This window comes from Eucyclogobius newberryi, unplaced genomic scaffold, assembly GCF_026437365.1.
Source record: "Eucyclogobius newberryi isolate DKJ021-1_F unplaced genomic scaffold, fEucNew1.0.hap1 SCAF_2, whole genome shotgun sequence".
Classification (NCBI taxonomy): Eukaryota; Metazoa; Chordata; class Actinopteri; order Gobiiformes; family Gobiidae; genus Eucyclogobius; species Eucyclogobius newberryi.
The window spans coordinates 41271190-41287306 of NW_027315834.1; the positions used below are offsets into that span (position 1 = coordinate 41271190).

Sequence of the window (16117 nt, forward strand, 5' to 3'; positions counted from 1 at the left end):
TGTGTTTCTGTTATCACACTGGGCTCGTGCTTCTGTGTGCAGGGCCAGTATCAGGTCGCCCCAGTGACCCTCCAGCAGGTTTATCAGGACCCCAGCACGCTCCCCTTGTGCCAGAGTCAGCGCGTCTGCCGCTCCCGCGTATCCTCTGAGGCCACAGCTTCCTCGGCGGGCGGGGGAGAGGGGCAAAGAGTGGCCTGGATGAACGGGAAGATGGGAGACAGCAGGAACGGCACACAACAATGGCAGGAAGTGACTTCAGATCAATACAGATAAGTCCCCAATAAACAAACATCCCTTTGAAGAGGTAAACAGGGAACTTGGTGTGTGCTGCCAAAATGACAAATAATAAAACATTAAAAAACATAGGAGGTAAATACAGTATTTTGAGGTACAGATAATATTGTTTTATTTTATAGTTAAAAATGCTGCGAAAAGCGCTGATTAAAAATAAAAATTAAAAGAAGTTGTGTTGTCAACTTTCAAAAAAGGGTATAACATGTTTCTACACTTTTGTGATTCATTTTACAGTCATTTATATTTTTTCTGATCATTGAACCTCAACTAATACCACATTTTTACCACATTTTTACCACATTTCCGTTGGATTTATGTAATATTGACTAAATGGCATTATTGGTTAAGATATTCCTTTTTGTCAATATCACCAGCCTCTACAAGTCATTTCACTTTACAAATGAACTTGCCAAACACAAATCATTGCAAAAGAAAGTATAATTCTGTAAACTGGACAAGCGTTTTAAAACATTTCGTCACTGCCTTATAAGATGTCTTATTTTACTGTACAATACTCTTTTGTCCAGTTGACAGAATTGTAAATCTTGCAAATCTTAATAAACTATAGTCTTTTACAAATTGTCAGAACTTAATTGTCATATTAAAACCATCTATACAGCACCAAAACAACGTAGCATTACTTATACATTGTTCCAACCGATACAAAAGGAGACATATGATTGACTTTTTACGGACTACTCTTTTTCTTTGTGACTTTCGCTCTGTGTCTTGTTCTGTTTGCTTATATTTTTGTTTTTGTTTGTATCATATTAAAGCAATAAAAAGAATAGAAAATGGTCCCAACCAGTGTCGAGCAGGAAGTTTAGGGGTCACCGCTGTGGCAATTACAAGGTTTCTCAACAGTTCAGAGGTCGCGCTCAGGTCTCTAAAACCTAATCTGGTTCAGTATATCGTGTGACCAGCAGTTATACCTCTCGACTTCAAACAGCATTAAACATAAAGAGAACCGAGCAGCTGCACGGCAAAGGTGTGGACTGAACTTTAGGGAACAACAAGAGAAAAATCTGAAATAGATATTACAGAGGACAGAAAAGGCAGTTCGATAGCAATTCACATCAGTACATTTATTCAGCTTCCTGAAGAGGCTATATATATAAAAGTGTTCATTTCTGTGGAAACAATCTTCCTTTTGCATCATTACGAAACACATAGATTGAGGGAAATAGTCTCTGTCAATAATGTTCATTGAATCTTTTGAGCAATAATGACTAAACCAACACAAACTTGTCCAAGCAGAAGTGAAATCTGTCTTAATTTAAAGTTCTTTTAACTGTAAAAAGGGTAAAATAGTAATATATCAAAGCTTTTGTACGTAATTTTAGAGAATGTATCTATTCTAAACAGTTTCTAGCTTCATTAATGCAAAGAGATGGATGACAGGGACGGAGTCGACTGGGTTGAAATACCATAATTAATCTTGCACTGAATTTATAAATGAAGAAATATCTCTTTTCCTTTTTGCATTTTTGCTCTCTGTGTTGTTTTTTGTTGACACACTCTTTCTTACCAGTTTGCAATATGTACACTATTTTCTTATTAGAATAAAACAGCTTGTAGTGGTCTGATTTTGTGGTCTGAACTTCTGCTTTTGCAATATAGTTTCTGAGGGGAAAAAAACACACAGATTTACATGAAAAAGAAGGGTGATGCAGCTGTAAGTAATGTATTAACCGGCCTGTAATATGCCATCAGTGGGTCATGATATAAAGGATGTTCGGGGGCTTCCATAGTGAACTCAAACTGCAGTCTCAGATCATTTCCGATACGAATCACAAACCGTTGTCTCCGCGGCTAATGGGCCTGAGGTCACCGGTGCTTCGTGCTGCTACTGTTGTGCTGGGGAAGAAAGCCGCACACTTCCTGTCCACCGTCCGCTCACTCAGCATCTGTGTGACCTCTGCACGGTCCACTCCAGCGCTGCTTCCTGTCCCACACGTGCAGCTCTTAATCAGCCGCGGCGCACACACACACACAGGTGCCAGTCTCTTTTTCAAGCTTTATTATGCTTAAATGTTATGCAAAATCAACTTTCAGGAGCTTAGTTTACTCAAAGTTGTATTCTCACATGTTTTAATACTCCTGCAACTGAGGCTCGAGTGCTCAGAAAATCCCTGTTTTCACCTACCCCCTATCCCCGCCCACACTCCTGTCTTTATCCTGTGATTATTTGAAACATGAAGACTCTGACTGGCACATGTAGAGCGGTAAAATGTCACGTAGACACTTTTCAAAATTTATGCTCATTTACAAAAATGTAAATGAGCATCAATTCATTGTTACGGTATAATGCCACGTTGAAGAGGCGGGGCTTATCAGTTCTGCCGTTTCAAACAGGTCAGAAACAAGTCAATGGACCTGTTTCTATTACTAAGTCATCTTAGATCAATATCACAATTTACAATGAACAGAATATAAAAAGATGGTCTACTTATGCTACAGTTCAACAGCAAGTACCTTTAAAAAGCATAATGTGTCTCCTTTAAAATGCCCTTAACCTTTGTAATCTCATTCACTGGGTTGGGGGTGCACAGGGGTGTCATAAAGGATAAAGGTGCAGACCATCCTGTACCCAAAAGCTTTAGAGGAGCTTTGCAGGCCAGACTCTAATCTTCCAGACTCCTCACACATATGGTCGAATGAGCTCAGCCACAGATACTCGGGCCACATTGGATCGGCCACACGACTGCACAGAGTTGGTTTGCATTCACAAGAGGGGGATAAAAGAAGAGGTGCGGGGCAATTAACACACCCTTTTTTACAAGCAGGGCAGTTCCTCCTCTACTGGGCAAAGTTAATGGGAGTCTGTAATATGATGGGGTGCTTTTAGACTGTGTCATGCTAAACTATATTAAGAAATTGAACATCATGATTGACATTACTGGTGGCACTCGCTGGCATCCGAGTAAAAATAAACCTGATAGACGTAATGAAGCGCCCTCGTAGTCCATTCCACTGTAAGTAGGACAAGTGTTTTATTATCAGGTATAGTCTGATTTACACAGTTAACACCAGAGATCAGTTTTAAAAAAGCACCAAATAAAGAACCATGACATGATTTATATTATATTAATCAAAAGCATCCATTATTTTTGGGGCGTAAAAATTCCCCACAATTGGAGCGTTTATTCTTGCCCACATTGATTATCTCATTACTTTAATCATTTTGTAGGATTTCAACTAAGGATTGATTTAGTAGTCGACGAGTCAGTGATTATTCTTTTGTTTATAACTGCACATTGAGACTTCTGGATACAGAATATTTACAAATACAGTATAATATTGATGAAAATCTTACTTATTCTTTTTGATCATTTGATTTAATAATGGCAAGGTGTTGGGAAGAATCCATGTACCGAAAATGCGTATTCAGAAAACTAATTTAGAGTAATTGTAATCCCGTACATTTACTCTTTCATGTGGTGGTATTCAGAATAGTTAGTTTTCACAAATCAGTGGAATACATTGTGGTATTTCATCATGAAATGTTGGCTTCAAACATCTCCAAATTAGGGAATGCATATGCAATCTTTCTTTCTCTGGTTTATGAACAAATGTTTCTAAGTATTCAGAAAACAGTACTCTGATTAGACCAAGTAACAGAAAACATTACAGAAAACATTTGAATTCAGGTATTCATTCATTACTTTATAAATACAAGTACTTTCCACTATCACTGGGCCTTTGTGATAAAAATATATATATTTTGGAGCCTGAATTCTCCAGATCACAGCTACGATTGTCAAAATAGTCGATCAGTCGTTGCAGCCCGATCATGGAGTTTGTTCGGGGAAACGTCTGGGACAGATCTACTCCTCTTCTACCACAGATTATCCTTAAAGTCAGCCTTCCATTTCCCCCTTTGTGTGGAGCCCCAGACAGACAGGTGGGTGTGTGTCCAGAGCGGCTGTGTGGAGGATGGGTGCGGTCAGTGTGGGCGAGACAGCATTGTTTTCACACAGAGAAAGGCTCCAAATACTTCATGTGAGAGATACACAATTATGAGAGACATTCCTATTGGAGAGGCTTCATATTGTCAGTACGACACCGTGACAACAGCAGCTTTAACCATCTCCCAGTGGACTTACAATATGTACTTAGAGAGAGAGGACGTGCCAGTGATGAATCAAAATAAAAGACTGTCATTGACTCATATTCAACATGTAGAAGCGGTTATTTTGGATGTTTGAATGGAGGAAGTTAAGGAATTTGCTTCTTTAAATGTGTCTTCTACGCAACTTGATCAAAGGCAATCATTTTTTTGCACACACTTTTGTTCTAAAACACAGAACCCTGATTGAGCGAGCCTGATTGAACACATAATGCGTTCTTACAAGGCGACCTAACGCGAGCAGAGGCAGGACGAGGCGAGGCTGTCTGAATGATGCTGTGGGAATGTGTCCCATTTGAGATGCAAATTCATCCCAGAGCTGAAAGAGCAGGAGAAACAGGTGTCAGAGGAAGTGGCCATAACACAGGCTGTATTCAGAGCTGCTCCTTCAGTTGGAGGCCTCTCCCCACAAACGTGTAGAAAATAAGACACAAGTCAAAGATTAAATGGATTCAGATTTATTGTTCACAGAATTTAATACAAAAAGAGCTGGCGATTGTCTTTCTAATAAAATAGAAATATGTATAAATTCAGCAATTTTTTGAGCTTCACCATCAAGAAGGACAATAGTATGACAATATATATTCAGTATTTAAATATGAAAAGCTTCACAGGGTACATCAAAGTGAAAGTGCTTCCTATTAAGAATAAACCCGTAAAAATAAACGTGTACAAATCTCCACAGCGCTTCAAAACATCTCATTTCAAAAAGGAAGAAAGATCAAGAAAAGTTGATTGCTTAAGCACTCACTAAAGAAAAATATATACTTCAAATCTTTCTGTATTCATGGCTGCCTGCATTTTAATGAGGCGACATGTGTATTTGATGGAGGATGAGTGATTACAATAGTTAAATCCTGCCAATAATACAGGTCGATTCTTTGGCAATATAATAACGGTACAACTTCACTTCAAATTAGTCGGTGTCATCCCACATTCGTCCAGGAGTGATCCATTGAAGAAAAAGATTCAGTTGTGGTCATCTGGACTAGAAGTTTTTTTCTTTTTAGAATAAAAAAGCAAAACAGTGTCCTCATGACTACAACTGAATCTTTTTCTTCAATTCAAATTGCACATAAATATAAAAATCAGACAGCCAAGTAGCTTTCAAAAAACTAGTGTCCTTCATAAAAATCATTACAATCTCTAAATACAAACAAGTGGAGGAACGTCACATTGTTGACAGAAGAAACTCTGAAATCCACTGCATAACAGAGCAGCGCATTAATGCCATGGCGCCCTCTTGTGCCCAAATGCTGTAAAAGATTAGTCTCTCCTTCAATACTGTGCTATACAGTATTAATAACAATATTCTTCAAGAAACCGGATGAATCTCAGGCTTGGCAATGCAGTGACAAGACAAAGTAACTCCCTTATCAAGCAAGACTTCAAATGAAGTCTTTTTGCTTTTGCGCTGTCCAAATAAAGCACGTTTGAAACAAAACCTTTGAGCCCTTTCTCCCTGACATTTCAGATATCTTTTTAAAAGTGCTCCTATACTTGCCGATTTAGTATCAAGTCAATCTTTAATTCTAATAGATATCCTATACTGAAATATATGTTAGATAGTTTTTAACTACTGAAGGAAATGTAGCATATGAATCAAAAGTTGGCGATGGAAAATAGAGCAGTGACAAAGTAACATTCCAGTCCATAGTGCTGCATAGACATTTTTCTGTATGTTAATGGTTAGTGTAGTCCCACTTCACAGAACAGCGCCCTCATAAACGTTACTGAGAAGTGGCCTTTATTGCATAAACTATGGCTCTGTTGCTACAGGTAGGTGTCTTGCTCGCCGCTGCTCAGGCTCTCGTTGGAGCCCTGCTCTGTGACAGCGCTGAGCAGAGGTGAGAGCGGTTTGGGAGGGATGTGCGAGTCTACACCATCCTCAACCTCTGACCTGCTCTTTTCTTCCAATTTTTCTTTATCCTTTTTGGATCTTCTTTTTGCACTGTTTTCTGGTTTCTTCTCATCAGGAACAGTGAAGGGCGGGGACTCCACGATGATGGTGGGCCTCTCCTTCAGGTCCTGTCTGCTTGGAGGCTCTGCAGACATGACAGCTTTGGCGCCGTGCATTCTGGGAGGAGACTTGCAGTTCAGCTCTCCACGAGACGCCATCCACAGACGCAACTGAGATCGGTGCTCCTTTTCAATGTCTCTCTCTGACACTGACAACTCAATAATCTACAACACAGGAGTAGAATCCATAAACACAAGGCTTTTGTTTCAGACAACTGTTCAGAGGATCAAGTTTGTGTTTAACTCTTGTGGGAACAATAAAAGTTAAATCATTACCTCGTGCACGAGGAAAGTTTCTTGCAAGTACTGAGGTGGTATTGCTTTGAGTAACTCTATAGTTTCATAGAGACCTGGACAGTTTTTTAGTTTTTCTTGAGATCCCAAAGTGTACTTTAAAAGAACCAAGCCGACACGGAACAAGATCTTCACTCCTGAAAAACAAAAGATGTGTTTGAATTTAAATACTATTAGAGTTGTCACTGCATTGAGAACAGCTTTACTTCTGCTCATTTTGAATAAACCAAAAATAATCTCACCTTCGCAGAGAAACATGTCCCAGATCCTGAGCACTGAGGCCCAGGGCAGTGTCCTGGAGAAGGCACACATGAACCACTCCGTCATGTACAGCACGGGCCCCAGCTTCTGATTCTCAAGGTGTCTGTAAGCTACAGGACAAACCTTCTTCAACAGAGCATGGAGGATTTCTCCATCCAGCTGGATCGCTTCCTTGAAAAGTTAAAACAATGCAGCGGTCATTAGGTTTGATGTTTTGGATTATTCGATTTGAGACTAGATCAACTTGTTTGCTAACAGTCTCGAGTGTTCAGGCAGCTACGTTCAAGAGCAAGAGTCTAGCATCACAAAGTAGATCAATCAGTTTTTAAATACACATACATATAATGTGATAACTACAGTGTGGAACTCTGAAAGTCTAAAATGAGTCCATTTTCTACCGCTTATTCCCTTTCGGGGTCGCGGGTGACTGGAGCCTTAGGCGGGGTACATCCTGGACAGTGGCCAACTCGTCGCAGGGCTAACACAGAGACATAAACATTACAGACAGTTCACTCTCACATTCATTCACTAGGGCCAATTTAGAGTCACCAATTTTGCCTAACACATGCATGTCTTTGGACGGTGGGAGAACCCGGAGAGAACCCACGGTAACACGGGGAGAACATGCAGACTCCACCCAGAGAGATCATGTGATGTTGGTCTGGTCCGGGAATCGAACCCATGATCTCCTTCTTGGGAGGCAAGAGCGCTAACCGCCTTTGCCACCGTGCACGTCTTTAAAGATAGTTTACAGAAATATACATTAAAGACGTTGTTCCAAGAGGAGCATGTGAAGAAATACAGAAAATATTTAATTTAACAACAAACATAAAAGTAAAAAGTGCAAAACAAAGAGCTTTACAGTGCATTAAAAACAATCCCACATGCCCAGATCCCACCCAACACACACAGAAACACGGGCGCACACACACACACACACACACACACACACACTCATGTACTTGCATGTACGCCAAAATGACAGGACTAAAATAGAAAACGTACCAAGCCTTTGCTATAGTAACCAGGAAGGTATTTCTCACAGATTTGGACGAGAACCCAAAATGCATCCTAAAATAGAAAAGAAAAAAAAAGGAATGAGACAAAACTAGAACAATAAAATGTGCCGAGAATGAGAATAGAACGACCTCTGCTGGCATGTGCATCAGAAGAACAGCGGCAACAGGGGCCTGAGCCTGACAGTACCCCTCCTCAGGGCGATGCAGAGTGTACGCCTTCAACACACGAAACAAGTCCTGCTGCCTACAAACAGAAGACCAATTAGACTGGTAAAAAAGGAGACGGGGGAGTATATAAGAACAACACTCGTACCCATGACCACCTCGAGCTGCAAACATCTCATGGAAAGGAAACTGTCGATGAAGGTCTCTCTCGATGATGTCAACCCATTTAGGATCTCCAGGCTGCTCATCGAGTTCCTGAAAGATTGTGTGTTTTGTTTTTAGGGAACAATATCAAAATGTCACGGTACGATATTTTAGAGAACGGAAGTATAATTAAATATTATTGTTCCATTTAAATGGTCTTGACAAGGCTTTGGTGTGAATCATTACATTCACATAAAGATTATATTATTATTTCTTCATGCTGTCTGCATTGAAATGGAGCAAAGGATCATGGTCTACGTAGTTCCCTCTGTTTTTGTGTGTGCTTCTAACAAAACAATACTTCTAAGCGAATTAGCTTGTGCTATATAATGTGACAGCTCACTATAGTATTGTGAGACTTTTGAGGATATATCACATCGTGTTATACGGTTGTCCCCAATTGCTGGGACCTCATGAACACACAACAGATTCAAAAACAAACCTGGAATTTGCCTTTGTTTTGTTCCCTTTTGACTTTGCCCCCAGTGAGGTAAAGCCAGGCTCGACCTCGCAGCGATGGGGGGATTCCCTTCTGACATCGCTCCTTTATCTTAAATACAACATTATTTTATTTACATGGCATAAAACAGAAGAATCAAAAATATACAACGATAAGACCTACCTTCTTGTGCTTTTTGGCCATCCACTTGTCCCAGCTGTTGAGCATTTCCAGCCATTTTGCCTCTCGCTGTCTCAGCACTTCAATGGGAATTTCTTCAACACTATTGAGATAGAAATGTAATTACTTATTTTAGTCACTACACTTCAGTCAGAGGACATTTCTATTCTGAATGATGTACTGTATACTTAAAAATAAACAGTGTATTCTCAATGTTTACACCCTTATTTGAGGGAGGTGACATTTCCTTCTCCTGGAAAGCAATCATCTGAGAGAATCGTGGAATACTTCATCAGCAGTAAAGCTCAAGGAAAACAGGAAGTGGAGAACTTTACTCTATTTTCTGTTGCGTTAGCTCAAAACCTGCTACACTGAACATACTTCACTCTGTTGATTCGCTGAGATTTAATTCAATAAAGGCAAAGAACACAATGAATGTGTGATTTACCATGAACATACAAAAACACACAAGGTGGAAAGTTGCAAAAATGTGTAATGAAAGAAAACGTCTTTGTTTTGTTTCCACGAGGCTTCTCTGTACATAATCTAAACAAATACCACTCCTGTCAGTTCTATGTGTGAGTTACACAATTTGACTCATAATAAAAGGAGGAAGTTGGTTTTGTCAGCACACTTACGTTTCTGCTGAATACTGCTGTGCGCCGCCAGTGAAGCCGTATCTGTCCACAAGTTTCTCCTCCAAAACAGCGTTGCCATTCACTTCTGATTCAGATCCATAGTTACCCAATTTACCATTGTCTTTCAGCTCTTTAACATCACTTCCCCGCATGGCCAGTATATTTCTCGGCTCAGTTTTGGCCATTTAAACAGCATTTACGTCGTGAGTCTAATATGGCTCCTCACATAGTTTGTCCCAGTGAAAGATAACTGTTATAAGCTGCTCCTGAGGAAGCTGCTGTCTCAACAGTTAGCGTTAGCACGCTAAGAGGATCTGTCGCCGTAGAGTTAATACAAAATCCAACTGTGCAGACAAACGCATTTGAAATGACCTGGATGGAGCGACCTGGGGGTTTTATAACCCGCAACGATTTAGACTACGAGGCGACAACGCGTCTTTTTAAACTATATTCAAAAATATCACACCATCTTCTTGCTAACTCGGAAGCTAGCATGCTAGCACGCTAGTTCTTCAGAGCTGTCAGCTGACTGTCTGATAGAGCTGCTGCTGGGCGGGGCCGAAGGCGGGGCAAAAGAGGGGCAGATAACCTAAACAAAACATCCGCACCCACTGCTCAAAGCAGCACTTTAAATGTTATTGCGTGTCAAATCACATACATACCGCATCTTTAAATCAAGCTCCAATGTATAACTTGTATTCTTATTATCCTCAACTGTTTATTTAAAAAAGGAAAATAAACATAATAAAACCCTTGCCAATATAAGTGACTCAGACAGAAGGCCAACAAAAAACTCAAAAACAAAATATTATAAATACTAGACTCTTTTATTTAAATAGTGTACATTTTAAAAAACTATTTACACAAATTAGACCTGTTTTGTTATGCTCTATACATGTGTATCTTTTATAGTGAACAATCATACCAGGCAGACGAAAGAAGCACCATTTTTAATCCAAGAGTGGCCGGCTTTTTTCTTTTTGAATACATTTAACATTGGGCAACATCAGCAACAGACAGAAGCTTGCAATGACAGGAAAGGCCTTTTACAGGTCTAACTATTAAGGCTGAAACTGTGCTCCTACCACCCCTTTGAGTTCAGACAATGACTCTTTATTTCTGTATTATTATTCCCACCATATAACGGACTATAATTGTAGGAAACCGATGCCACAAAGAATGACAAGATGGACAACATGCTGAATAAGTTTGTAATGAAAACAAAGTGGCCAAAAATAGAGCTGTACCTGTTGAGAACACCCACTGAAAGTGAAGTTGTGTTGGCAAACTTCAAACTTGTCGTGTTTGCCAATACAAAACACAAAACTGATGATTGTACACAGAAGAACCACTTAATTTAGCAATTCAACTGTTAACAGGTAACAATGTTCTATAAATAAAATAAATAACACAGTGACAGAATGGTCTCGACCAACACTAGTTATACAGCAGAGCAAACACAACAATGCCCCAAATAGAAAAATGTGAATATGGCGTTCCTTCTTTGGTTTAAAACACTATGTAGCATTAACTTAAACGTTATAGTATTGATTTTGATCATATTTGTTTCCTAAATATACACAGTTAAGATTCAGAACAGGATAAAATTACTGTAATGCAATTTGAACCATTACTTATGATGTATGCTAAACCATGTTTTTGGTGTAGATTTTCCAGGTAGGCTTTAGAACAGTATTGTTAATGAAGATGAAAGGCTCCAGTGTCCACATTTACAAGCAGTCGTTACAATCATTGTGACAAACTCTTAGACAGATATATACAGTATAGTACAAAAATAAGCACAACAGCATGTAAAGGGATGAAGGACTTAAAAATATATATATAACGGCGCACTCTCACAAAACACAACTTATTAAGATACTGGTAGTTGGAATCATCCATAATGTGATTTACCACACCAAGCTTTTTCCAAGGTAACAATATTCTTTAAAAAAATAATTTTATTTTCTGTAAAATTGATGCCTGACCTATCATTGCAATTGTAAGCTTTCACAGATGCCAGCCACAGCTCAGCAAGAATCAACATTAAATATGACACACAGACACACAGACACACAGACACACAGACACACAGACACACAGACACACAGACACACAGACACACAGACACACAGACACACAGACACACAGACACACAGACACACGAATGAAAGATTGGAATTGAATACGCTCATTAAACTACACAGAAAATGCATGAATGAAGCTTGTGTTCACCCATCTCAAGATAGTAACACTTGCTTAAATAAGCAAATCAACAAAATATTTACAATCTCCCAGGATGTGTGCACCGACATATCCGTCAGCCGAATGACAAAACCTGGTTTAGCTTCACATAAAAGGATTAAACTTTCAAAAATCCTACAAAGTCAATCTACACATTCCCACCAAAATCTCAAAGAGCCAACTCATGCCTCTTCTCTTCCCCTTTTTAACCCACTCATATGATCCATGTTTTACTCCATAAACGTATTCCTGATCACAAGTGCAAAAAAAAGAAATCAGACAAATTTGACATATTGAGGTCCGATCTCTCTCAAAGCCGTATAACTGGCTTACTGTTCTCATAAGAGCACAATCTATTCTAGTCACACCACCTTCTGCAACATGGTCAACATGAAAAGCCCCTAGTCAAAAGTCCATGCCACTATTCACTTTAAAATGAAATGAAGGAGGAGAAATATAGGTGATGTTGAGCCTCCAGAGCCAGGAGTGTGTTGTGAAAGTGACTTTGCAGCCACATGATGCAGTGCTCTTTGGAAGGACTGGAAGACTCAGACGAGAGAACAAAGACAAAGCTCATTCAAACAAACATTTAGTCGGTATATTCAGCCACAATCGACAGCAGCACAGTGATGTCATCGGGTTTTCCACCTGCACAACAGGACAAAAAGAGAAGACATTATAGGTTAATTTATTGAATTAACTTTTCAAATACATTTGAGAGAAAACAACAAATAAAAATGAACAAACCTCTAACATTCAGACCATTGTCACAGGCAAACTGTGCAAACGGAGACATGTAGTTGGGATCATAGGCAAGATTGTGAGCTTGCTTGGCAATACTCTGTGCAGTCTCCAGGACACTTTCATAGTTGGTTGTCTAAAATACAAATAAGAAGCATTTTAGAAATGTAAACAGGTGAGTATTTGGGATGATGAAAATGTATTACATTTAACAATATGAATAAAAGTAAAACAGCTGACAGCAGCCATATTGAGTGCCCAAGCACAAGTCATCATTAAAAAACTGGCCAAACAATGGTACAAAAATAAAAACAACAAACTGCTACCTTTAGTTTCTTAAGCTCTTGGAGAATCATGTAGTCTGGCATGTTGTCAAAGAGGCCGTCTGTGGCTGTCAGGATTATGTCACCGAGCTGCACATCGAAGGATGAGCTGTCTGCTGCTTCAGGACTAAACAGACAACACAATCCGTCACAAGAGAAAGAGTGGTAGGTTTCACCTCATCTCCAGTCATCAGTATCAGCAGATCAACACTGGAGCCATTAAAAGAGTTATGCAAGTTGAAACCTTTGATGTATGTATATAGTGTAAAATAATCATGTAAAAACTAACCTGTCACTCAGTACCACTCCTTCAGACCCTGGAGGAGCGATGGACAGCTGGAAGGGCGTGTTGAAATAATGCTGCTGCTCGTCAGAGCGATGCACTACCTCTCCACCTCGTACCACCAAGAAGCCTGAGTCCCCGAGATTGCAAGTATGTAACCGGTGACTTCGCCGATCCAGAACCACAATACAAGCTGTACTGCTTCCTGCAGAAGACGACATGTTCTTATGTTATTAAGTATTGTGAGCAAAGCTGTAAAAAGAATGAAACACACACGCTGCCACCCCTTTGTTCTCAGAATGCTTCGACTAAACAAACAATATGTTGCCAAGCCAGTTTAGTTTAGTTATTTAGTTTATTTTTTTCTAGTTACTACTGTTTTGAAGCCAAATGTATATCATATTTGAGGAAAATTTGGCACAAATATTTTCCCTTTATCATTTCTGCAAGTTTACAGTAATTTTATATACTAAATACATTTTTTTAAACAAAAGTGAAAAGTTTGTGAACTTTACTAGAAATGATACATCATATAAAAATTAAGCAACATGAAAAGCTTGAACAACTGCAGAGAGGCTCCTGATTTCAGTAATTTAAGTGTACATTGAAACGTTCCCCACGTGCAAAGGAAAACATGCAAAGCCTCACGAGGTCAGTGTTTCAGGTTGCAGCTGAGAGAACAGCCACTGCTCAAGCTCAGGCAGTTATCTCACTGGCAATATGTCAAGAAATACCAGTGACCATGTAATGCCAGTGACGATGTAATGCCAGTGACGATGTAATGCCAGTGACCATGTAATGCCAGTGACCATGTAATGCCAGTGACCATGTAATGCCAGTGACCATGTAATGCCAGTGACCATGTAATGCCAGTGACCATGTAATGCCAGTGACGAGTGACGATGTAATGCCAGTGAAAATGCAACTTCACTGTATCAAGTGAGGATTTTAGCATTGCATCATCTTAATTCTAAGGCACATCTGATTTTATTCTGTACTTTATATTATTCAACGTCTGTGATTGATGAAAACAATAAACTGAGTGAAGGCCACTCAAACAGCTGGGATAATGCCAATACTGTGGTTTATGGCTACATGAGCAGTATAGCATCACACGTATGTTGTTTGAATGCCTTGTACTCACCAAGCAGGGGCACTTTGTTCTGTAAGAGCTCATAGTATCCAGAGGTCAGAATGCCCACTGGGTTACTGGGAGTGAAGCGTCCCTCCTTCACTAAGCGCTCGCAGGTTCTCATGAGGGTCGCAGAGAACTGAGATGGATCAACACCATAGTCACGCCAGCCTCCAACACCATCGGCTACTCCTGAAGTATCATCAGAAGAACAAGAAAAGTCAGGGCGTGCAGAGGTTTCACTTAATGTGCTGCAACATAAACATGAATCAAAAATAGCACTTTTGCATTTGAATTGAAGAAATATTTGTTCCCTTTTACGGTTTATTTCCACTGTTTCTGAACTTGAGTAAGAATTCCAAATCTGTAATGGATTTATTTTCTAGAAATACTTGCATTAAAAATAACCATAAGGATGCACAACAGGATTGACCAGAGTGTTATGAACTCAACAGTTTAAACGACCAACAAAGGCACGTGGAGGAACCCCCCCTCCTCATGCTCTCAGCTGTGAGGACAAAGCACAGAGAGCTAAAGTATTAGCAGCCTGTTAGCAATATGGCTGCCTCCATGCCAACCATTCTGACCTTTGTAAGACATTGTCCTGTTCAATTTAAGGGTATAAAGTGCCTTATATTCAAGTAAGATCACTTCTAGAATGACTCCAGACACGAGTCCTTATTTAAATGGTATATTATCTTGCCCAGTGGCACTAGTTCTTGTCTGGAGCTCATCTAGGTGAAAGGTCATTCGCTGGATCCTGTAAGATTGACTTGAGATATAACATCATACTGAATGTGATCATGTTTTTTCCTTCTGCCTCGTATTAGTGGCATGTCAGTTAAATTCACACACAAGCATCTAAAGTGTGATGCCAGTGGTCGTGCAGACTGAGGGTGGGTGTTGTGTTTTCATCCGGGCTCGATGCACATGTGAAGGTCACTCAAGCACATATAGAGATTTTGAAATTCTAATGCATTTTAAAAAACGACAACAAATCTGATCATCTTACCCAAAACGTCGGCAGTCTTGTGCCGTGCTACAAAGCACGCATCGTCCCCATAACACATGCCCTTTTTCAGGATTCCTTTACGAAAGTCTTTGCCAAAACCATAGCTGGCGCTGATCAGCTTGTAGTCCCGACCGTCCGTCTGAGAGAGTCCTCCAAAGACAGCCCTCGCAACAAGTCTGCCATAAGACAGTACGGATAACATCCCCTAACAACAGCAGCCCGACCTGTGTTGGCCTCACTCCGCTTCTCAGGGCTGTTTCTGTCACGAGCCGCCTCCTTATCCACCCATTAAGACTTCACGAGTCTTCTAGGTAAACTGTAACTCCGACACTATACTTATCTCCCGAAGTACGTGAAAATGACACCACCGTTTTGACCAACAGCGCTTTATGTTTCGACTGAGCCTGTGACAAATGCAGTCCCTCCGCTCGGCTCTCTCCTGCTCGACATGTTGTCACCGTCGAAAGCTGCGAGTACATACGGGTACTTCACAGTTTACAACTGACGTAACCAGCCACAGCCAATAAGAAAGAGGCTCGAGGCGAGACTTCATTTTACATTGACCATCAAAAGAATAATATTGTCTTTTGTATTATTTGGCTTCCGTATTATTTAAGCAACTGAACATGCAGCAGACATTGATAGCGTCAAATTAAGGGCTTAACCTACGAGGACAATCTTGTGACGCCATCATGTGGCCCAACAGTATAAAACGTTACACTGTTGCACAATTTATTTAA

The 16117-nt window shown here is 40.0% G+C and overlaps 2 protein-coding genes across 2 annotated transcripts; both read right to left on the reverse strand.

The window, feature by feature from the left end:
* Positions 1 to 5534: 5534 nt before the first annotated feature.
* Positions 5535 to 10167, reverse strand: tbc1d10ab (TBC1 domain family, member 10Ab). The gene is made up of 9 exons (XM_072455406.1): positions 9643 to 10167; positions 9008 to 9107; positions 8828 to 8935; positions 8330 to 8436; positions 8146 to 8260; positions 8003 to 8068; positions 6979 to 7168; positions 6719 to 6873; positions 5535 to 6607 (listed from the first exon to the last, which is right to left on the reverse strand). The coding sequence occupies exons 1-9, from the start codon at positions 9825 to 9827 to the stop codon at positions 6197 to 6199; spliced, it is 1437 nt and encodes a 478-aa protein (XP_072311507.1). The 5' UTR covers positions 9828 to 10167; the 3' UTR covers positions 5535 to 6196.
* Positions 10168 to 10635: 468 nt separating this feature from the next.
* LOC140368398 (protein phosphatase PTC7 homolog) lies at positions 10636 to 15852 on the reverse strand. The gene is made up of 6 exons (XM_072455407.1): positions 15378 to 15852; positions 14378 to 14557; positions 13240 to 13438; positions 12954 to 13077; positions 12634 to 12763; positions 10636 to 12534 (listed from the first exon to the last, which is right to left on the reverse strand). Exons 1-6 carry the CDS (start codon positions 15577 to 15579, stop codon positions 12476 to 12478), a joined length of 894 nt encoding a protein of 297 aa, XP_072311508.1. The 5' UTR covers positions 15580 to 15852; the 3' UTR covers positions 10636 to 12475.
* Between the last annotated feature and the right edge of the window lie 265 nt (positions 15853 to 16117).

Bases quoted from the DNA above. Each gene is read 5' to 3' on its own strand.
- tbc1d10ab (XM_072455406.1), bottom strand. From the start codon at position 9,827: ATGGCCAAAACTGAGCCGAGAAATATACTGGCCATGCGGGGAAGTGAT. The intron at 6,874-6,978 runs GTGAGATTATTT...TTTGTTTTTCAG, and splicing joins GGACATGTTTCTCTGCGAAG to GAGTGAAGATCTTGTTCCGT. The intron at 6,608-6,718 runs GTAATGATTTAA...CCTGTGTTGTAG, and splicing joins AAACTTTCCTCGTGCACGAG to ATTATTGAGTTGTCAGTGTC.
- LOC140368398 (XM_072455407.1), bottom strand. From the start codon at position 15,579: ATGTTATCCGTACTGTCTTATGGCAGACTTGTTGCGAGGGCTGTCTTT. The intron at 13,078-13,239 runs GTTAGTTTTTAC...TTGTCTGTTTAG, and splicing joins GGAGTGGTACTGAGTGACAG to TCCTGAAGCAGCAGACAGCT. The intron at 12,535-12,633 runs GTTTGTTCATTT...CCTGTTGTGCAG, and splicing joins CAATGGTCTGAATGTTAGAG to GTGGAAAACCCGATGACATC.